Source organism: Amblyomma americanum, chromosome 1 (genome assembly GCF_052857255.1).
Source record: "Amblyomma americanum isolate KBUSLIRL-KWMA chromosome 1, ASM5285725v1, whole genome shotgun sequence".
In the NCBI taxonomy this organism is placed as follows: Eukaryota; Metazoa; Arthropoda; class Arachnida; order Ixodida; family Ixodidae; genus Amblyomma; species Amblyomma americanum.
In genome coordinates this window covers 421,763,015-421,786,797 of record NC_135497.1, presented here as the reverse complement: position 1 = coordinate 421,786,797, position 23,783 = coordinate 421,763,015, and the positions used below count along the sequence as shown (strand labels likewise).

General features: G+C 49.4%; 1 protein-coding gene across 1 annotated transcript in view; it reads left to right on the top strand.

Moving 5' to 3' along the window:
* The window catches only part of LOC144124696 (uncharacterized), a 189,419-nt gene that overhangs the window by 67,208 nt on the left and 98,428 nt on the right, over positions 1-23,783 (top strand). Inside the window, exons 3-4 of the mRNA XM_077657534.1 lie at positions 1,616-1,710; positions 23,497-23,751. Coding sequence (XP_077513660.1) covers positions 1,616-1,710; positions 23,497-23,751 — 350 coding nt within the window. The remainder of the gene's footprint in view (positions 1-1,615; positions 1,711-23,496; positions 23,752-23,783) is intronic.

Sequence of the window (23,783 nt, the reverse complement as noted above, 5' to 3'; positions counted from 1 at the left end):
GGCCGAGTGAACGGTCTCCTCCCCCGTCGGCGGCGGCTGCCGGACAAAAACCGAAAACTGCGTCGCCGCGAGCACTCTTGAAGGCATGGCGTGTGCGCAGCCGCCGTCAATTAGGGAGGGATAGCATCGCCCGTGTGAATACCTCTTCAGGAACGCTGCAGTTGAGAGCTCCGTGAATTTATTAAGACTTTCTTTAACCTGTGACGACAACGCATAGCACTAAGGCGTTTATGTGTTTTGCCTTCATCGAAATACAGCTTCCGCCGGCGGGATCGAAGCCACGACCTTGGGATCGGGAGTTCAGCGCGAAAGCCGCTAAGTCACAGCGGCGGCTGTCCAAAGCTTTGTGTTGGGCTAGATGGTGAGATGCCGACAAACAGCGCGCCGTCTCACAGATTTGCAGACAGCTGTGAAAAATATTTGGACGGCGAGGTTGCGCAGAAGCCGGACAGCAAGACGCATTATATAAAACCTTGGCAGCTCTCGAAAATGAGGGTGTATTGGCGCCCTGGTGCGTCTGACATGCGAATCAGTTTAACGTGGCGATATGAACTTAGGGGTCTGAATGAGAAAATTTGGGGCGCATTGAAATGCTGGGTGCAATCAACGACAAATACGTGGACAGGACAGGTACTTAAGTACGACGGAGGTGAACTTTAATCGAGTAAAAGAGGCGAACTCGTGTTTTGGCGAATGTTACAAGGCATTCCAACATTACTACAAGCTTTACAAGCAGAACGAGATCAAAAACGAAAAAGGAGAAGTATAAAATTAGAGCAGACCGCGAATACAGGACATTGAAGCAAATGCACAGAATGAACTAGTCTGCCGGGCTATTGAAAGCAGGTTTAAGTTTACCATATCTCTTTACGCTTGGGATATACTCTTAAGGCACATTAATAGGCGTGCCCGAACGTCCCTTGACGAGCCCATCTTCCATAGATTCCGATTCCAACTGCTCTTTGGCTTTAACAGCAACAATGACTTTGATAAGAAGTGGTGTGCAGCAGAATTGTGTTCATTACACACATGACTATGCAATGGCCCGCAGTGCATTCGCCCTGAGCTGGGGAAATGGCTACTGCCAACGTGTCAATCACCGAGTACCAACGCACCGCTGTAACGCACTTGCGTCTTCGGGTCATAATTTAACATATCAAGATTTTGTTTCTCTTTCAGTGCCATTACTCTGTCCGACCATGTGCCAGACGCGAACAATGGTTGCGCGGGCTCCTACACTGCGCGCACTTATTCTTAATTTTTTGGTCCCGTAAACGCGGTGCGACAGGTGCTCCATTTCGCGCTTAAGTGCGCAGGCATATCATTTCGACGTTTACTTTCCCGAACGTTATGTCCATTGCACTGGCGCTAATTCCCAGTGAGGAAATTGAATCAGCCTGCTCATTTAACGTCGGTTCTTTTTTTAGCTCTCTTTACTCACTACCAGTCCCCATGCATCAAATTTCGCGCACCTGAAACGCCACTCTCTCGAGGGAATAAAAAAAAATATCATTAGCCGCATTGCCTTTAGAGGCGAATGAGGTTGTGTTAGCCACTAGTGTTAGCGTGGCATAGGCTGCTGAGTGAAAGCGCATTTCCTGTCAACCACACGCAGATGGGGCGTCAGGAAGAAGCATCCAAGGCAGAAGGACCGCCAGCAGCAGCAGCCCCAGCGAACGGGAAGCGAAAAACAACAGACGAGTCCCAGAGGTGGGCAAATGACCTCATTTTTACTTTTCCTCCCTCACCCTCAATTTTGAGTCCATGGCTGTCCATCACCCTCGCCCTCACTCTGAAAATTTCAGTTATCCAGTCCTCCCTCATCCTCACTTCCAAAAATTTGCTCGCCCTTCCTCGCCCTCGCCCTCACATCGTCGTGCCTCCCTCACCGTCACTAACAGTCGTTTTAAAACTCGAGTAATATCTTTTTGTAGTGGGCAACTTCAGGATATATTAATGATAATAGACATAGAAGATAAGCCCTCAAGGCATTATAGGACGAGAGGCTAGGTGCTTATATTGTTGTGCGTGTACGTGTGTGTGCGTTGTTTGAGTTAATATGTGAAACAAAACTGAGACATTTACGAGTTAAACCCCAAAATATCATTTTGCATTTACTTCTGGCGCGCACTGCATGCTTACGTGTGCCCTGCACTTATAACATTTCATTACTATCTATATACACTGCAAAAATGAGTCAGCGCGTTGTTATGTGTGTGTACAAAAGCTGATGTGCGCCAAGAATAGTTAGAAAATAATGAGGTAGCGTTTACCATGGCAATTAAAATAAGTGCTAGCAAAGAGAGAATCAGAACAAGGAAAGCTTATAGGTCACTTAATTACCATTACCCGATGACATTGCGACAGCACTGGGTCTTCGGAATTTCACAGCAACTAATCCCCCGCCATTTCGTGCGGTTTGCTGCATGCTCGTCTGATGACGCTTCCACGCGCACGGATGAAAGATGAAGAGCACGCTTTCAGACCACACCATAAGAGACTGGCTGTTTAACACGCCGCAACGCGGGTACGGGACGAAGACGGCTACATTGCAAGCACAGCTCGAGAGCTTGGCAGTTTGTACAGACAGGATGTTAAGATTTCTCCCAACTGATTGTTCATCTGAGGGCAGTGTATGAACCGACCTACTCTAAACCGGAGTGGCCCACCCTTTGGGGACGTGCCCAGTCTTACCTTTCATCCAGTGCTCTGTTGCTCTGTCTTTTTGCTATGTGTTTCACGTAATTTCCTAAATAAGTTTGTTGATATAAATAGAATATACTTTCAATGTAATATATACCACGCTTAAAAAAAGCTGTGGCGATATTGTAGTGGTCTGAAGCAGCGGCCAGCGGAACTGAATTTTAAGCGCCGCCGCGGGGTTCGGATCCCGCTCTCCCAGGTATGAAGTTTATTTCTTTAGTGTCTTCCCCCACTGCGATGCCAGCCTTCCGCATCAGTGAGGCTCTTCTGGTGTCGCTTGAGATAAAACATTATGCAGGCCACATCGAAATCAAACTGGTTGCTAAAATGCAGCCTTAGGGCTGAATAATGGCAATCATTAACTCCGCTAATTTGAAGTGAACAATTCCTGTGTTTGCCATTTTAGTGCCCCTAGCGCTTCCACTCCGGCGAAAAGCAGCTGTCTGTCTGTCTGACGCCTGCTTCTAGCACGTGGGGCATCTTGGTCACGTTAGGCTGTGACGTCATCACAAGCTGTTCACCGAACTGTGAGCAAACTGCCCACCATGGCAGTTCAATTAATGATAAGCTGCTAGAGATTCCTGAGTAGCGATGTGGGTCTTGCAAGCTCCACCGATGGCAGCAGCTGCCATCTTAGGGCAGTGGCGATTAGCTTCACCGCTGCACCTCTGCGCCAGGAGCGGAATCAGGACTCCCAGGATTCTGTGAATGTAGAGAATGGCCAATTCTACCACAGTACAAGTGGTCCTTAAGGGTAACGGAGTGGATTCCAAGGGAAAGTGAGCGTAGCAGGGGGCGGCAGAAGGTTAGGTGGGCAAATGCGATTAGGAAGTTTGCAGGCAAAGGGTGGATGCAGAAGGCAAATGACATGGTTAATTGGAGAGACATGGGAGAGGCCTTTGCCTTGCAGTGGGTGCAGTTAGGCTGATGATGATGATGATGACAAGTCTAAATTGATGCAACATCATGCAAGCTTACCTCATATTATATATCAACTAAAGTAATCCAGTTCAAGTAAAGCAAAAGAATAGAAAGTCAAGATAAACCATGCAAAACCAGGGCTAATGTTGCTAGAGCATGATAGTTCGTGGTTAACCCCGAGCTAAACAGCCCGTGGTTTTATTCTTCCCCGTCTACGCATCATCCAGAACTGAGTGTCAAATTCCTTACCATGCCTGCAAGAAATTTGGTTCATAAAATCAGGCACGCGATTACATGGCCACAGGTCTCACCAGGGACAGAAATAAACCAGTAGATGTCCTTGTTATTTGGACTAGCGCAATGTTTTCTTTTTTAGCACGTCGTGCAATGCAAGGCAGAGCGAGCGATGATTCAGACTATGGTGGTTAAGCTGCTGCTTTATATCTATAGTAAGACAACACTGGTTGGCTTTGCCCACCACATTGCGGCATCGCTTTCCTATACTGCAACTCCAGCGAAAATAGAAAATAGAAAAAAGATACCACTGTACTGAACTGATCACAGTGTGAATGAAAAACCTCCACACCAACGCCGCCAACAGGTTTCAATTTGACAGTGGAATTTCGTAGAAGTATTTTTTGTGCCGCAGTCAGTTCTTTGAAACCTCACCGAGATGAAATCGGACTTCGTTCCGGGAAACAAGGCTTAGAACTTGGGAATTCAACAACGTTACTAGGCGTAATTTCTTCACGTTTTACTCTACACTCATCACCTGACAGGGCTGATAATGGAAATGTTGACTGCGGTGCTACGCTTCCCGTTAGACCGGCGGCTACCCGCACGGCCGGGCCAGCGCCCCCTTGTTAATGCACTATACAGGGTGTTTCAACTTGGACTTTAAACAATTATTAAAAATAGGCTTTTTTGGGTTAAAAGAGCGCTTTTTTCGACATAGCTTTGTCAGCAGCGACGGAGAAGGCGTGCCGCTCCCCGCCTTTTCATGACTGCAGAAACTACGTCTTCTCTTAAGAACTATCGCTTCAAAATGGGAATTCATAACGGGTGGCACAGACAAAAAACGTTAGACCTGAGCACAGTTCGGACCACCACTCTCGCCCCTATAAAGTGCATCTTGCCCTCCCTCACCTTCACCTCATCATGTCTTCACTCCCTCGCCCTCATCTCACCATGTCTTCCCCCCTCGTTGTCGTCATCACGAAATTTCTTGTGCCCATCCTCCCTCACCCTCACCACCCTCGCCCCTATAGAGTGCATCTTGCCCTCCCTCACCTTCACCTCATCATGTCTTCCCTCCCTCACCCTGATCTCACCATGTCTTTCCTCCCCCGTTCTCGTCCTCACGAATTTTCTTGTGCGCATCCTCCCTCACCCTCACCACCCTCGCCCCTATACAGTGCATCTTGCCCTCTCTCACCTTCACCTCATCATGTCTTCCCTCCCTCGCCCTGATCTCACCATGCCTTTCCTCCCTCGTTCTCGTCCTCACGAATTTTCTTGTGCCCATCCTCCCTCACCCTCACCACCCTCGCCCCTATACAGTGCATCTTGCCATCCCTCACCTTCACCTCATCATGTCTTCCCTCCCTCGCCCTGATCTCACCATGTCTTTCCTCCCCTGTTCTCGTCCTCACGAATTTTTTTGTGCGCATCCTCCCTCACCCTCATCGCCCTCGCCCCTATACAGTGCATCTTGCCCTCCCTCACCTTCACCTCATCATGTCTTCCCTCCCTCGCCCTGATCTCACCATGTCTTTCCTCCCCTGTTCTCGTCCTCACGAATTTTTTTGTGCGCATCCTCCCTCACCCTCATCGCCCTCGCCCCTATACAGTGCATCTTGCCCTCCCTCACCTTCACCTCATCATGTCTTCCCTCCCTCGCCCTGATCTCACCATGTCTTTCCTCCCTCGTTCTTGTCCTCACGAATTTTCTTGTGCCCATCCTCCCTCGCCCTCGCCTTATCGAGTGAAGTCCTCATGAGGTGAGGGTGAGGACGCCCTCATAAGGGCTCGCCCTTGTGAAGTTGCAACTCCCTGCAGACGACACAGCGACTTTCGCCGGCTAAGGAGCACATTATTATAGGCCACCGAGGAGGAAAAAAACTCATACGAAGGGCCGTGGCCTCACTGTTCGTGAAGCTAACCCGCGACCGGAAGAGCTATGTCCTGTCACCTTCCTCTCCGCTTCCGGGTAGCGGCAGCGACTAAATCGGGCTGGCCGCCACACTGCCTCTTAGAAATAATGACGCCTCAGCTATTTGCCCAATGTAGTAGGTGAACCTAGCCTGAGCGTTTCTTTACATCGATTGCAAATAACCGGCTTTCAAAAGGGCATTTGGTTTGCATTACACCAGGAGCCGTAGGGAACCATATATGCTAGCAGAAAAAAGTTGCAAGAAAACGTTTCAAAGGGAAAAGCAGCATTGATTGTGAACAGTATTAGACATTGCAACATAAATCTTATATCATCGGGCACTTAAATTCATGTAAAGAGAAATATGCTTACAAGGCAAGCCTGGTGCGCACGCACAAAATTGCTGAGCAGCTATAGGCCGAATACAGAGATGTGAAAAGTGCACAAACACATCAACTTAAGCACGCATCACAACTTCATACCTATGTTACAAAGCGGGAATGTTTTGACAGAATTGATTATGATCAGAGTAATAATGTAGTCGCCGTAGTTTGCTACCTGCATGCCACCGGCCGCTGGGAATAGCTTACATGCTAATACACCCCATCCTTGCAATTTTGCCAAAAGAAAGCGAAAATAACGCTGCTGCATGAAGCGGGGCTTCCCCACTCAACTCCACAGCGGATTGGCGCTACACGGCCCAGCTCTTGCCCGAACAGCAACGACAGTATTAAAGGGACACTGAGGAGAACTGTATCATTTTTTTTTGTTAGCTAAATCTGATACTTCGGCATTTCATGGCTTCGTTGCCGCTTGTCCGGGCGCGAAAGATGCATTTATTTCAAAGATATTTGGATTCGAAGTTGAGAAAGTTTTTCCCGCCGCTCTGATTCAAACTCGAGAACTCTTATGACGACACGGAGAGCTCTTACGACGTCACAGAACGGAGTGACGTGATACGTGACGTAAACGCAGACTCCGCGATTTCTGACGGCTAGCGGTGCGGTGCGCAACCTTCCTTTGCCAGCCTCAGAGTTTCATGGCTTCCATGAAGTAAGGAAAATTCCTCCAAGGTGGCGCCTCTTGTCCTAGGAAGTCATAACGCTTGTACTTGCCAGATTGGCCTGTGGCGGCGACACCTGTATTTTGGTTCTTGCTATTTTCTTCATTACAAGAGCTTTGTTTTCAGCAAGAGAGGCGTTTTTGTGATCATTAGCTGCTATTCTATCGATACAAGCCAACTTCAATTTTCCTCAGTGTCCCTTTACGGCGAACGCCTTCAATGGCTCATGCTCGCGGTCGCTTACGTCCGTGCGCGGGAATCCTCCTCGCAGCGGCGCAACCTCCTGCCTGCCGGGGGTGGGGGTGGGGGGGCGCAATTGGGCTTAGCAACCGTGACGTCACACAGTAGCGGTAGAAAGAGCGCGCGCGCGTCGGTGGTGGCAGCTGCACCGCCACTCCTTCGCTAGACGTCTCGTTGCAGTCGAGCGAGTGAGACGCGTGGCTCCGAAGCGGCTCAGTGATTCCGCGCCAAGCGGTTCGGCGAAGCGGCAGCGCACGCCGGAATCCCCCAACACCACACGCCAGAAGAACGAGGAGCGAATGCGACGACTGAACATGTCACCAGATGCGAACGCACGGGAGGCAGAAGAGAAACGTCAACGGCGACTGATTAGAACGCCGTGTACCAAAGGCTGGGAAGCAGAACGAAAGCGGCAGCAGCGACAGACGATATCGCCGAACACCAAAGCTAATGAATTGGAGCGCAGACAGCAGCGACTAGCCATATCACCGAACAGCAAAGCCAGGGAAGCGGAGCGCAGACAAGGTTTTCGCCAAGCACACTTTACAATTTCCAAAGTGTCTTCCGTAATTTTTGTGAGTTGGAGAAGCGCCTCCCTCGCCGAGAACATCGGGGTTGAGCAGCTGAATGCTGCACTGGTCGCAAGTTTCATGCATGGTGTCGCCTCTACGCGGCCGCCTCCGGCCCCGATCGAGAGATGATGCGGCGTACGGCGTCCGCCTTGGTCGGGTGTTTCCCGCTGCAGCTCCTCTTTGTCAGTAAAGCGACGCAGGGCGTTTGGCGTATTATTAAACCGAAAGCTTTATTAGGCTATGTGGGCGGGTTCGGGGCCGCAAAATGTGTCGGCAGAAGTTGTGGGAAAAGTCGGAAAAGGTAGCGTCAACCGAGTGATTGTAATCGAAAAAGGTTGATTTCAGAATGCTGCCCGAAAAAAAAAAGATTAGAAATCGGATAAATAGTTAGAGCCAAAAATGTCCATACACTGGGCGGGGCGAGAGCAAAAGTGGTGCAAAATTTGAAAATGCCGGAATTGTGGGTCCACGGGACCGGAATTGCGAGCAGAACCAACGTGTGGCGCCAAATTTGAAAGTCTGAAGTGAATACTAAGATGAAATGAGGGAAAATGTGCAGTTAATCGAAATCTAATCAATAATGATTATTATAGAAGTGTCAAGAGTGAGTTAATGTGATATAATTGTGACTTAATGGTACATTAAGATGAGAATTGGTGAATTAAAGGTTAACAGTTGAAAATTATTCTGAATTAAGATCAACTAAGGTGAATTAATTGTGAATAAAGTGGATAATCAAATAACCAATTTGTGCGGTTAATAAAGTAGATAAATAAGTAATTAATTAAAGATTAAACACGTTACGCCATGACGTAATAGCGAGTTGTCGATGTGATGGCATCGGGGGCAGAGGGGAGCATCCCCTGTGGCTTGTCGCACTACCGGGACATCGGAGGCCCCTAGCAGCATGATGTCATAGGCGCCGAGCGACGTGACGTCAGAAGGGCGGAGCGACGGCGCAGCAAAAAAAAAATGGCTGTGGTTTAGCTCTGGTTAAACCTGGAGTGACTCCATAGCTACAGCTGGCCGAGTGGACCTCGCTCAGTCGACTTGCAAAGTCAGTCTTTCGCCGCTCCGTTTCGCTGGGCATTCCTTCTTAATCTTCGTCCCTGGGCGTGGATTCACCCTCTCCTCCTCTCCACTCCCCCTGCTCGGTTTCGCTGCCGCGCCGCCGGCAGGTGCTCCGCACCACGTGACCAAAACAATGTACCACGTGACCAGCCATGGCGCCGCCACGGTGGCCACGCTGAAGGCTCGAAATGCTACCGTAATGTAGACGACAAAAAATTGAACATGTGGGATGAGTTTAAATAGACTGGACGGGTATATAGTGAGTGGGTGGAAACGAAGCGTGGCGGAAAATTGGAGAACTCGAAACGGTTGCCGGGATGAAACGAGGGTATAATCAGAGTTAATCTATAACCAATTAATCAAGTGAACGAGAAAGCATTCATTGCGCCAAATTTGAAAGGCGACCAGTGTCGAGGAGGCGTCAACGCTTTCGCATTCTTCCAATGCGGGTAACTGCAGTGATCTCTATTTTTTGTGTTTCAAATTGCTTTTTGTTTGTAGCCAAGGCTACACACCGCTGTAGTATCCCCGTCGCAAGTGTAAATCAAACTATACGGACAGAAAACAAAAGCGACCGCATATTATACCTACCGCAGTGCTCGAACTGTCTGCTCAAAGGCAATCCAGATGTGGACACAGTCGATCTAGATACTAACCTAAAGACATGTTTGATAATCAAGCCTTGCAGTGGAAAGTATGTGGGCGGGGCCATGGCGGCTTGCAGTGCTCATTTCAGCCTCGGCGATTTATTCTAAAGCACCACCATTGAGCACTGATTTTTGCTGGCGTAATTCCTGTTCAAGCATTCACGAAAACCTTTTCCAGCGGTGGCCACTCGACCCTATGCTCTTTTCCTGCGCGACTCATTGTGGGCAACGGTCGCAATCAGTAGCTGCCGGATCCGCACTAAATACGAAGTGCGAAGGAAGCTGTGCGGGGACATGGCTCTGCAGTCGCTACGGGAAGCTACTAGTATTTGTAGCACCGAAGTTGTAGTATTTGCGCCCCGCAGCTGCTCTCCTTTTCTAAGGCTCGATGCGAAAAGATGTTTTTGTTGGCGATCATTCTCGACTGATGGTAGTCACAAGCACTGCTGGCTAGTGCAGCCCCGAAAATATCATGGGGGCTGAAATGCGCTTTTCAAACAGCCTCTGCTCCTTTGTATTGGCGCTTTGTTATTGTGCCCAGACCACTACTATTTGCGTTATGCTCGTGCAGGAAACGACGTATGTGCGGAAGTAAGGTGGAAAACATGGCCAGTGGCTGCCACGTCTGCGTATAGGGGTACTATGTGCACTAATGTCCGCATTGCTACACATGTTGAAACTCAGTACTCCGAGAGCACCTGAGGATTGGAGAAGCGTTAAAAATTTGAGCATCTCTGCAAAAGCACCGAAGTTTGGGCCAGTTGGTAATGATCCATCTTGAGAAAACGAAGCAGCACGAAAAAACGGGGACGAAAAAGACAGCATTCGTCCTGTCGTATGTGTGTCTTTTTCGTCCCCGTTTTTTCGTGCTGCTTCGTTTTCTCCAGATGAGCATCTCTGTTTGCTCTTCAGAGGTACCATGTCAAAATAAAAATACTGTGAGGAGACGTTTTAAACTGAGTCGCGAAACGAAAACAGGTCTTGGAATGCTCGATTTTTAGAGCCATACTCTAACCTTTGCGGCCAGTTTTGCGAAGCGGTTCTTTCTTTACCTGGTGCTGTTCGAAAGATCGCCGACCGAAATTTGTTCACTCATGCACGTTAAGGCGCTTCGCCCAGGTGCAGTAATTTCGGTCTCTGCATCTATCTTGCGTAGGTGACGCTCGTTTCCTCGAGCCCTTTGTTTTCGCGATCAGAGCCGCCTCGGTATCATCATCATCATCAGCCTGACTACGCCCACTGCTAGGCAAAGGCCTCTCCCACGTCTCTCCAATTAACCCTGTCCTTTGCCAGCTGCGCCCACCATACGCCTGCAAACTTCTTAATCTCATCTGCCCACCTGACCTTTTGCCGCCCCTTGCTACGCTTGCCTTCTCTTGGAATCCACTCTGTTATACTCAAGGACCAACGGTTATCTTTCCTTCGCAGTACCTGCCCTGCCCAAGCCCATTTCTTCCTCTTGATTTCGTCTTGGATATCAGTAACACGCGCTTGTTCCCTCACGCAACCTGCCCGCTTCTTCCACGGTCTCTGAAGGTTACATCTATCATGTTCCTTTCCGTGGTTCGCTGTGTTGTCCTTAACTTAAGCTGAACCCTTTTCGTTAGCCTCCACGTTTCTGCCCCGTAAGTGAGTACCGGTAAGATACAGCTGTTGTACGCTTCTCTCTTGAGGGATATTCGCAACCTGCTATTCGTGATATGAGACAACCTGCCATATGCGCTCCACCCCATTCTTATCCTTCTAGTTATTCTCCTTTCATGATCCTGATAAGCTGTCACTGCCGTGCTTAAGTAGACGAATTCCTTTACCACTTCCAGCACCACATTGCCAATTGTGAACTGCTGTTCCCTTGCTAGGCTGTTGAACATTTAGTTTTCTGCATGTTAATTTTTATACCCACCGTACTGCTCTGTCTAACTCATTGATCATGATTTCCAGTTCCTCTCCTGAATGACTCAGCAAGGTAATGTCATCTGCGAATCGCAGATTATTTAGGTATTCTCTATTAACTCTTATCCCCAGCTGTGCCCGATTCAGGCCTCGGAATACCTCCTGTAAACAGGCGGTGAATAGCATTGTCGAGATCGTGTGTCGTGTCTCCATGCCTGACGCCCTTTCTTATTGGAATTTTATTGCTCACTTTATGGAGGATAAGTAGCTGTGCAGTTGCTATATTCCACTATTTTGACATAAGGCTCTTCTACACCCTGATTCCGCAATGCCTGTATGAAGGCTGGGGTTTCCGCTGAGTCAAATGCTTTCTCGTCATCATTGAGGGCTACATATAGGGGTTGGTTATATTGTGCGCATTTCTCTATGACTTTAATGATAGTGTGAATGTGATTTATTGTGGAATATCGTTAAGGAAAGCCTGTCTGATCTTTTGGTTGATTAAAGTCGTGAGGTTGCACAGACTCTATTAGCGATTACCTTAGTAAACACTCTGTAGGCAATGGACAGTAAGCTAATCGGTCTGTAATTTTTCAAGTCTTTGGCGTCTCCTCTGTTATGAACCAAGGTTATATTTGCGTTCTTCCAAGCTTCTGGTACGGTCGAGGTCGTAAGACATTGCGCCTCGGTATATGTCGCACCAACTGCAGCAAGCCATCAGAGCCAGATGTTGTGCCCATGATACCAGCGACACCCGGGTCGTGTGGTTTCCACCGCACCTGTCACGTATGTGTGTATAGAGCACTTGCGCCGCGACAGATGATACCAAGTATGTTTTAACACCGCAGCACAAAACATGGCCCGCGCTGAAAGGTTCTTCGTCTTTAGCAAGGTAGCAGATTCTCATCTCAGTTGCGCCAATGTAGGACCTGATGGTTTCCAATAGTAGAAAGAAAAGTAAACCGCACGGACATTTGAATGCAGCTTCAGAGAGCGCAGCACAGCATTAGGCTTTCGCAGCCGCCTGATCGTCTCTCGGGCAGCCTTACTAGTTTCTTGAAGGCGCCTCCTAAAGCACGTGAAACTTGTTAAGAGGCTAATCTCATTGTCGCTCGACGTATACTCAGCGCCTGTGCGCCAGCGGTAGTAGCGTCGCTGTCGGCACGTGTAGCCACTCCAAACATGCGCCACCTGAGCAAGTGTTTTTTATATGGAGTGGACATAATACACTTGAGCAACACAGAAAAATCACACTTCTGTAAGAATTCCAGAAGAGGGCAAATACGGCCGGTCGGTACATTTTTTAACTAATAGGTAAAACAGCCCTACGCAAGGCGAAAGGAGGACAAATGCCAGAAGCGATGTACCTCCGCAAATAGGGCACAAAAATTTTGAACAAGACCTGCGTTTGGCATCTAATACAGCAGAATTCCTGTGGCATCAGATAGTTCCTTGGCTTCCACGGCAAAGAAGACCTCCAGCCACAGTCCTACAGGAGGTTTTTGTGCTCTACAACGTCAGCGTCCGTACGAAAGTAGACAGCCTTCTCCAGCTAGGGCTAAAGTTCTGTGAGCATCCGCGACTAGACAGAACGGAGCTACTTTCTCTTGTGTGGACAGCTGCTAAAAGAGCAATCACGGATGATGCTAACAGGTGCATCTTGGAAGGAGTTGAGTCCCTTCCAGAAGACGTCAAGTCAACGCTGGTGTTTGTCCTCTTGTCTCATCTTCCGTAGCGATGTTTTATCTAGTTGTTCAAATCGCACCTTTTTATTTCTGCAGCAGGGCCAGCCAGTATTTCAATAGAGCCGGAATACTGCCGTTTAGAACAAGCATGTGAAAAGAGTCTTTCTGAGTGCCTTCGCTAGTTTTCGTGGCAGGCGGTTTAGATCTTGCTTTGCTTGGTATGGTTTGGTTTATGGGGTTTAAGGTCGCAAAGCGACTTAGGCTATGAGGGACGCCGTAGTAAAGGGCTCCGGAAATTTCGACCACCCGGGGTTCTTTAGGTGCACTGACATATAGCACAGTACACGGGCATCTAGAATTTCACCTCCATGAAATTTGACCGCCCGGGCCAGCATCAAACCCACGTCTTCCGGGTCAGCAGCTGAGTGCCATAACCGCTGAGCCACCGCAGCGGCCCTAGAGAGATCTTGCGTTGCGTTTTGTAGCGATAGCAATGCTACGCCGGCCACTTCGCGAGGTCAGCGTGCCTGTGCGCTGAGCCGTGGCACCACCGCTCCGCCAGCTGTGCGTATACGTGAGTGACGTCGTAGCCCGCATCTGGTGTGTGCGCCCGCGCCTCGGCGCTGTGCCGACGGCGGAGCCGACGCCGCCCGTCTGGTCAGTTGTGCGCATGCGCGGTGTGACGTCAGAACACGCAGCTGGTGTGCGCGTCGCGCGCCTACATTACACTAGCATTTTGAGCCTTCAGCGTGGCGGCGGCGTTGCCACCGTGGCAGCTGCCGGCAGAGTGGAGAGGAGGGAGAGTTGAACCCACGTCCAGGGACGAAGATGAAGAAGGAACGCCCAGCGAAATGCAGCGTCGAAAGACTGACTTAGCAATTCGACTGAGCGAGTTGCACTCGGCAAGCTGTAGCTGTCTCGTCACACCAGGTGTAAGCAAAACTAAACCACAGCCATTTTTCCCAACAAGTTACATGTGCAATATGTTAAGAGTCAACAGCACAGAGACTGGTCTCCATTTTCATCACCTTATTCTTAGGCCACATTCTCAAAGACGGTTTCTAGCTTCATCCGTCACCTCCGTTGCCGCCGGAGCCGACGGAGGGGGATGAATTTGGACCGGTTCCACCCCCCCCCCCCAAATCGGGCGGCCGGTGCCGCTGGGCCCGGCCCTACGTTTCCATCGAGCGGCGGCGATGGAGCCCCGCCCAACAAAAACGTGCCAGTCACAGCGCGAGTTCGCCTCACGTGACCCACGGCTTGCTTGCTGCGAGCGAGAGATGGCGCTGGCGAGCGTCGCGGCTTCGGCGGCGGCGCGGCATGGCTGCGCGGGCTCCCAGTACCCGGCCACGCAAGCCATCGCCACAGGCCGGGCTGCCAGCGTCCTCCGGGACAATGAACGTTTTAGTGCAGTGGGGCCGTGCGGGTGCCCAAGGACCTGCGCGTCCTAAACTCCCTTGTGTCTAATAAAGTTTCCACCACCACCCCCGGGCACAAGAAAAGAAGCCCCCCCCCCTTTTTTTTTCTTTTCTCCGTCGGTAGATGCGCGTGTCTTGCGCCCCGAAAAGCTCCCGCTGCCCAGGAACAGAGAAGGGATGACGGTTTTATTTCATTTGGCAATATACGAGGCGTTCCAGGAAACAGAGTCTCCGATGAGTTTATTGTTTGCAATGGGCGCGGTATATAAAATAAGCGAATTTGCATCTGTTGCTCTCAAGTAGCACCAGTACTGTTGTGTATTTGGATTTCTCGCGATACCGGTCAACGCGCAGGCGAGCGTTGACCGGCCAAGAGAGAGACAGAGCTAGAGGGAAGGAGAGGGGACGTTTTTTCCGAACTCCACAGAGGTCCCCACCTATTTCTGAGGGGTCCTCACCACCGGTCGAGACGGGTCTGGACGCTCACGCGATGCTGAGAACAAATAAGCGTAGCGTACGGTCAGGTGCGGGCGCGCGAGCAGACGCCGCGGCTGAGCCGCGGCGGCGCCGAAGCCCGAGGACGGGGCATACCAACGGCTCTCGAGTAGTGGGCCGGGTTAACGAACCGTAGGTGTACATACAAAAGGGATGCTGACGCAGTGTTCAGAGGCAGCAACGACAGGCTGGCGCCGCTCTCCAGATTTTGGGGGGACGCCTGTCAACAGTCGGCACGAAGACGAGTAGTTTGTTACTTGCGCCTGTATACCGGCTAGGTTGAGATCGATAATTGCCGTAATGCTGGGAGCCGCCAGGTCACGCGTTCTCAGGAAGCCGGCGACACGTGAGAGTGTCTTTGATGTATTTTTGTGTTTCTCTTTTTACTTGGTAAGGGAGAGAGTTTGAGTAATACTGTGGAAGTATGGGGTATGGCACGTAAACCTATTGGGCCAATCATTTCGAGGGCCCGTTCCCGGAATGCCATTTTTTAAAAGCAATTTTGATGTTCTTATCGTGCTGAGTATTTTAGAGAGAGGGGTTTGAATCTTGCGGAACCTGGAAGACATGCCATGCAGTTTGTATACAAATCATGTGTTAGTTTGTTGTGATTGTGTGGTGCCAAATGTGGGACAGGCTCCCCGGTTTCTAAACCGAGCTCCGGAGTCTGGAAAATTGTTCGGAGCTTGATTTCGATCCCTTGCATCTTCAGCAATGCCAAGGAGGGAGGATTTTTCCTCAGCCATGGAGTTCCTCGTAATCACTCGCCGTTTATTCTGCTGTAAATATGTGAATTCCTGTATTAAGATTCAGTTTGCCTTCCTTCAGTCAAGTGTTGCGTTATCTCGTCTTTTATACCGCCTCGGACGGTGCGGCACCTGTTGTGGAGCCCAAAGAACGAACCTTAACTTAGACAAAACCTAAAAAAAAACACAGCCCGTGGACTATTGCGAACAAAAGAAGCTAGGGACGGTAACGAAGTGGGGGACGGAAAGCCTGTTACCAGGTTTAAACCGAAGAGAAGAGGGTGGCTGATGAAAAGAACAACCATTCAGGTGAAGAAGACAAAAAGTAGGATAGAGGTGACGGGGCAGATAAGGTAAAGAGCAGAAAAACAAACTCAATTACAATGCAAAGACAGTAAAGAGGATCAAGAAACGCTAGATGAAAACAACGGAGTAATAAAAAAGCGTATCATAGGAATAACATTGGAAGAAGTACGGAAAGCTGAGCAAGTTGGTTACTACTATCCATGGTAAAACAGCGCGCAAAAACACGAGGACGGAACAAACACGACGACTCGAGCGCTGTGTCGAAGGCCGCCACCAACCCGCCGAGCTGACGGCTTTTAGCCGCTTCCTGCGATGAAAGATGCGTTGAAACCCCGTTTACTTTTTGCTAGCTTTTAGGGCCTCGTTGCTTCAATTAGCCGATACTGGTAAAATATTCTCCAAACTGTTTTGCTAGCCAAATTCTCGAACGTTAGTATAAAGAACAATCTAGCAAGCCCTGACAAACCATTCCTGTATTGATAACAGAGTTCATTACCCCCTACATATGTTCGATTTCGTTCACATTGGCCAGAATAATATGACTGCAGAGCGCGCAGTGCTTTAATAGTAGCTTCCTATATTCGTATAAATATGTTTTGGTGCTGTACGCGTGGTATTTCGCTGTAAAAATGTGGAATTGCGCAGTTATTCAACTGACTTCTAACTTTTGCCACCTCTTGCGAGATCGCATGTTTGTTCTGCGATAATAGTCAAGCAAAGCAACGCGCAAGCAGACGACAGACGACTTTCACGGCACCTTCGGCATCTCCTTCGGACTCCGTCACCGCCGTTTTTTTCCACGCGGGAGAAACGTGGGAGGAGCGAGCGCCCGCCCTAACTGGTTTTCCGGTCTTTGGCGCCTATTTCGATTAAAACACCGCGCCGCTCCGTTGCTGCCGCGGGGGAACTGCGATGGCCGCCGGCGGAGGCGGACGTGTTTGCGTTGGGCTCCGGCGAAATCGGCTTCCATCTGTGCACCAAGAGGTCTTTATGTGTTGAAATTTGGCTGTGAGGATCCGATCGGGTGTACGCGAACAGGACTGCATCAGATTTTTGTGGCTTATTATTCGTATTAGTGACCTTCAAGATTCGTCTGTGATCTGTGCGTCGGTCCTGCAAGCAGCCACAGTGTACGTGGTTGCGTTCGGCGTTCGGGCGCCGACAGGGCGTCCGCTCCCGTGAATCTGCGTTCGGGCGCAGCCATGGCGTCGGTTCCGGAGAATGGAGAGGATCTGAGCGCCGAAATGCAAGGAAGTGAAGAGAATGTGGACAACGGGGAAGGCTTGCACGCTCCAGAGGGAGAAGAATGGAAGATAAAACTTAGACGCAAGTACGCTTCTGAGCAAGAAGCTGAGAGACAAAAGAAAGCTAGCGAAGAGCGAGCAGCGGAACTGCTGGTTAAGAAAACACTCAAAGAAGCTCGCACCTCAGTCCAAAAGACTCAACCAACAGCGAAGGGATGGGCCAAAGTAGTGATCCGTCCTCAGGGCGGCATCGATAAAATCACTCAGGGATTTGGGCTCGCCGAGCTCACGGATGTTATAGCAGCCGCCGCTGGTCTGACAGACGAAGCAATGCGCGGGGACCAAATAACAGTCAATTCCAAGAATCATACCATCATGGTAGCCACCGAAAGTGAAGATAGAGCGAGAAGATATCAGGCCATACAGGTTCTCAAGTATACGAGAGGAGAGGCTAAGGCGCTATCGCACCTGGCCACTCCGGGAACCTTTGGCCGAGGCGTAATTCATGGTATCCCCGTCGGCATAACGGATTCTGAAGTGCTCAGAATTCTAAATTGCTCAGGTAACCCGACTATTGCATCAGCCAGGAGGCTTGGAGAAGCATCTGGAACAATCCTTCTGAATTTTGTGGAGGAGAAAGTGCCGTGCACTGTAAACTTCAAGTCAACTCCGCTGAAGTGTCGCCTCTTTAGAAAAAAATACCAAGTGTGCTCAACTTGCGGACGTTTCGGGCATAGGGCGGATGTGTGCCCCAACCCGGACACACGCAAATGCAGGAGATGTGGCATGGTAAATCCCCTGAGCGATCATAAATGCACGCCTATGTGCGCACTGTGCCTGGGACAAAATCAACTGGGGGACAAGAATTGTCCAAAAATCTACAGGACTCCATACCTTGTGCGACGCAAGCAATGGGAGAAGAAGCTACGAGAACAAATCAGCCAACCCAAAGCAGGACATATCCCCCTACGTAATAGGTTTGAAAGCCTGAGAGCAGCCGAGGGAGGATCCCAGTCACGCTCGAGAAGCAGATCGCAATCGGCCGCTAGAGGAAACGCGGTCGTAAAGATTGCTATCCCGGGGAATACTGATCGAGAAGACAAGCCGACGCCCAAGCCTAGGCTGCACAAGACCCCTTCGAGGACGAACGTTGGGCAAGGCGCAGCGAGCAGAGACCCGGACGACCCCTGGGGACTGAAGAGTGCATCACAAACAACCAAGCATGACAGTAGGCTCTCCCAGGTGGCAGCGCAAAGCCTAGAGGAAAAATTAGATCAATTGACCAGGGAAAATCACAGGCTAATGATGAAATTGGAAAAGATCGAAAAGGAAAATGCAGAGCTAAGGCGGGGGTAAAGCTTTTAGAAGAGCTAAATTTAAAGGGACCCCTCCCGTCGGCAAGTGAGGAAGAGGAGAGCAGAGACCAAGGCCCTCCTAGTATGAGGAGGGCTAAAATGATAGGCTCAGCAGACTCGGGGCAAACATTAGGGCCCTGAAGGAATCGGTACATAAGGACGGAGAAAGGCAAGAAAATTTGCAATCTAAAATACTCAGTATTGAGGGAAGCCTAGGCTGGCTGATGCGCACGCTTCACGAGGAGGGTGTCATTGGAGCATCTAGGGGTAGACACAATGGCGAACAGAAATAAGAGCGGGAAAGCTGCCGGCTGCGTCGTCTTGCAGTGGAACTGTCGGGGATACCCGGGCAAGAGGGGGATCTTGCAACAAATCCTTACTACATATGCAGCTCCCCCATTAGTGATTGCTCTCCAGGAGACCAACCCGCAAAAGGCTGGTCTCAAAGGCTACAGATGCTTCCCGAGTTCGAAAGGGATGAAAGCCAGAGTTTTCACTCTTATCGAGCATAATACTGCTGTCACGCAGCATCCTATGGACGGGGAGATAGAGGTGGTGCTAATTGAAATCCACTCCGGCAACCACGAAAGGGAAAACCTTTTTGTACTCAACATCTATAGCACCCCTAGGTAGAGGGAGGCATCTTTCACCCCCCTGTTCAAAAAGGCACTTAAAATTGCGGGAAACAGCAAGCTCCTCATATGCGGGGATTTTAATGCAAGGCATCCGGAATGGGGCTATAACACTCACTGCACCAAAGGAAAAAGACTCCTAGAGGCCATTCTAATCAATGGGATGTCTATCTTAACAGACCCGACAGCTCCCACTAGATCTCGGAACAGCATCAGTAATGACACGTCACCAGATCTTACCTTAGCACATAGATGTAGCAATGTGGAATGAACACTGGAGAGAACTTCGGGAGTTATCATTATGTGGTGGAGATCACTATTGTCTTCAACCGAAGAGCTCCCAAAATCAGCAGAAAAATCACTGACTGGGATAAATTCCGAGAAATTGGGCAATCCCTGGAAGTTAAAGCTTGGCCTAGTCTCATGGCATGGCAGAGGACGCTTAGTAAGGACCTATAGGAAGCAACAGATACTGTTCAAGACACCCTAGCGGTGCCCCGACTGGACAGTCAACTAGCCAATCTCCTGAGAAAGAAAGCAGATCTAGAAAGGGAACTGAAAAACCAAAGATGGAATCGCAATATTAGGAGAGAAATTGCGAGGCTAACCAAAAGCATAGAAAAGCATGCCGCTGATCTGTGCGAAAAGAACTGGATGGAGATGTGTGATGAATTTGGATCTAATATGAGTCTATCCAAAACCTGGGCCATTCTCAGGTATATGATTAGTCCAACAAAATCCAAGAGGGAGACCAGGCTAAATCAAACCAAAATCAAGCATAATTTTAAAGGAAGTAATGAGGAACTGCTAGATAAGATTCGCGAAACCTATGTTTGTCAAGACCCGGGCTCTCCACTACCGGAATATGAAGGCGGGGAAAATAGAAGCATTGATTCTTCGTTCGAGGTTGCAGAGGTGCGGGCAACGTTACAGGACCTGAAAACGAAATCGGCTCCAGGTCCTGATGGAGTCACCAACACCACTCTGAAGAACTTGGATGATAATTGTATCTCTTTTCTAACTGAGCTAATGAACAAGATTTGGGACTGGGAGGACTTACCGGAGCAATGGAAAGTCTCTAAATTAGTACTTATCCCGAAGCCAGGCAAAAGTCTTGATCTGGGACGCTCTCTGACATCTTGCGTGGGCAAGCTCAAGAAGAAGGTGGTGCAGACAAGAGTCTCGCGCTACATGGAGAGCGAGGGACTCTGGCCTGTTGAAATGGTAGGTTATAGACCGAGTCTTAGCGCACAGGACGTCATGCTAAGGCTTAAACGTGATATACTTGATGATCCCGACGGAACTAAAGGGGCAGGGCAATCTTGGGGCTAGATCTTACAAAAGCCTTCGATAATGTTGAGCATAGAGCGTTCCTTGAAGGCGTCAGTGAGGCCGGAGTAGGCGTCAAGTGCTTTAATTATGTCAAAAGATTCTTAAGCAATCGAAAAACCACTATAAGCTTTGTAGGGCTCTCCTCAAAGCATATTGGGCTCGGCAAAAAGAGGACTCCTCAAGGTTCAGTCCTGTCTCCAATGCTCTTCAATTTTGCCATGAGAGGATTGTCCCACAGGCTCAATAGAATTGAAGGGCTAAAACACAGCATTTATGCCGATGATATAACCATTTGGACAGCAGGGGGAACGAACGCTGACATCTCATACCGACTGCAGGCAGCGGCAGAGGTAGTTGAAAACTATGCTCTGGAGAGAGGACTTTCCTGCTCCCCTCAAAAATCTGAGATCTTCTCGCTTAATACCAAAGACCAGATGAAGAAAGAGATTCGCTTCCCTCACCTATACGGCCCGATAGAGGTTGTCGTTGGAGGTAGGTTAGTACCTAGGGTTGACACTATAAGAGTCCTAGGATACTTTCTCCAGACGAACGGACATAACACAACCACTTTAAAGAAGCTTAGCACCTATGTCGCACAAGTTATAGGTATCTTTAGGCGGATCTCCCTCAGAAACAAAGGCCTGCGAGAGCACTGTCTCCTCAGATTAGTACAAGCATTCATAGTGAGTAGGATTGCATACGCGACTCCATTTCTGAATCTTAGTCAGCAAGAGGAGGACAAAATAGACAAGTTGATACGAAATGCATACAAAAGAGCTCTCGGCATCCCACCGAACTCCTCAACGGAGAAATTGCTTAGTACGGGAGTCCACAATACCTGTGCGGAGATCACCAGGGCAGTAAGAGAAGCACAAATTTGGAGGCTTAGCTCCTCAATAGCAGGCAGGCATATCCTCAATGACCTAGGGGAGAGCGAGAGGAAACCCCCGTATACTGCACAGCTAATCCCCTTAGACATACGGAAGCATCTCAAAATTGCCAATATACCTAAGAACATGCACCCGGAGCATGATAAAGAGAGGAGAAAACATAGAGCCCGAACAATAATGAACAATCTTGCCCGGGACCCGCCGGGTAACATAGCCTTCTGCGACGCAGCCTGTGGGTCTGATGTCGCCTCCGTCATTGCCGCCGTTGATGGTAATGGGGATAAAGTGACTGTAGCATCAATTAACACTCGGAATGCGTTAGTGGCACAGGAGGCTGCTATTGCCCTAGCGTGCGTGAGTACCGAAGCCAAGATCATCTTGTCTGACAGCAAGGTATCTGTTCACAACTTTTGTAAGAGGGTTGGCTCCAGTCAAGCCTCCAAATTACTAAGAAGATACCCCTCAAGCAGAGAGGTCTCCCTCATATGGGTTCCTGCTCATGAGGGCATTCCGGGGAATGAGGCTGCTCACAGCCTCGCTCGAGAACTATACATCCGAGCGGCTCTGGAAGTGCGCCTGAGTGGTAATAAAGACCCTCTCATAACGTATAAAGAAATAACAGAAGCACCCAGACTGGATAGGAGAACACTCTCATTTCCGGATTGGTCACTCAATCCAAAGGAGTGCAGGGCCTGGAGAAGGCTTCAGGTCAACAGATTCTTTCCTTACTCCATGCTACATGATGAAGACACTGGGGAGCCTGAGCTCTGCGGTAGCTGCCGCAGAAGGGCTTCGCAAAATCACTTAATTTGGAAATGTCAGGATTCTCCTGGAGCTAAATCACAAAGCATCCCAGACCTTGCCACCTGGGAAGAGCTGATCCAGAGCCACGACCCGGATCAGCAGACTGATCATCCGAAAAGCGGAGACAGCTTACTGCAAGACTCTCTCCGCGGTCTCCGGTGCTGAGCCGGCTGGGAGGCACCCCCTCCTAATTGCTGCGGCCCGACCGCGAGACCCCACGATGTCGGAAATAAAGTTAGTTAATTAATTAATTATTGCTGCCGCGGTTTTCGGCTCCGTTTGTCGCTGCGCCGTAGAGGAGGCCGGCTGTGAGAATGGAATGTGGCCTTAGACTGTTCAATAGGGCGCCGCCAAGTTGTAGTTTTGCAATTCTTCGGAAATGCCATGCTGTCATGAAACCTTCACAATAGCTTTCACAAGCAAAAAGAGTGCTTTTACGTGCTTGATTACGTGCTATATTTGTTGGCTACTGTAGCAGAAAAACTTGGTACGAGAGATAATATTCTGCGCCCGTTGTGACGCGTGGAAAATTTTGAAGAAACAGGAAGCAACGATAACTGTTGTACCAGATATTTGCCTTTTAAATAATGAATTTAAACCATTCTTTTTGATATAGGCAGTATTTGTCACGCATGTGTGATCGTCTCTTTGATGAAGTCAGTACAATCTCTGTATTCTGTAATTCGTGACTCTACGCTGTTTTTCATAATTTGTGGTCACTGCGGTAATGAGCATTGGAGGAATGCGAAAGCATTCACGCCGCCTCGATTCTCTTTCCCTTCATTTCCTCTCTCTGCCTCTTTTTGCTTCACTTGTCCATTCTCCTCACATTTACTTGATTAAGCATTGATGTTAATTCATCCAATTTCACAATTGCCACAATTAATTTTATTACCTAATCAAGTGCCTAATTGCCTAATTTGAGTTTCCAAACTTGTCTTCACGCTTCGTTTTCAATTTTGGCGCTTCATGTTGATTCCGCCCTCACTTCCTGTCTTTCAGATTTGTCGCCACACATTGCGCTGGCTCTTCCCACTTTTAGGACATTTTTGGTTCCAATTAATTGACTAATCCCTCTAGTGACATAATTTGTTTGCGCAACATCCTCACATCATCCTCTTTCGATTACAGCCATTCGTTTGGCGGTACTTCTAAGTCCCTCACAACTGCTGCAGACACGTTTTGCGGACACGACCGCGTCGACACAGCCCAATAAAGCTTTCGCTTTAAAAAAATATGAAAACCAACTCGCTCTAGTGACCCGTTCAGATGAAAAAAGGAGTGATTTCCGGATCAGCAATCCTCTTACGCGAGCGGTTTCTTGCAGCACGAACGTGGACAACCAAGAGAAGTACAAAGAGGGGCAGCAGGAGCAGCAGCAGCAGCAGCACCAGCGCCAGCAGCAGCACCAGCAGCAGCAGCAGCAGCAGCAGCTGAAGCAGCAGCAGCAGCTGAAGCAGCAGCAGCTGAAGCAGCAGCAGCAGCAGCAGCAGCAGCAGCAGCAGCAGCAGCAGCAGCAGCAGCAGCAGCAGCAGCAGCAGCAGCAGCAGCAGCAGCAGCAGCAGCAGCAGCAGCAGCAGCAGCAGCAGCAGCAGCAGCAGCAGCAGCAGCAGC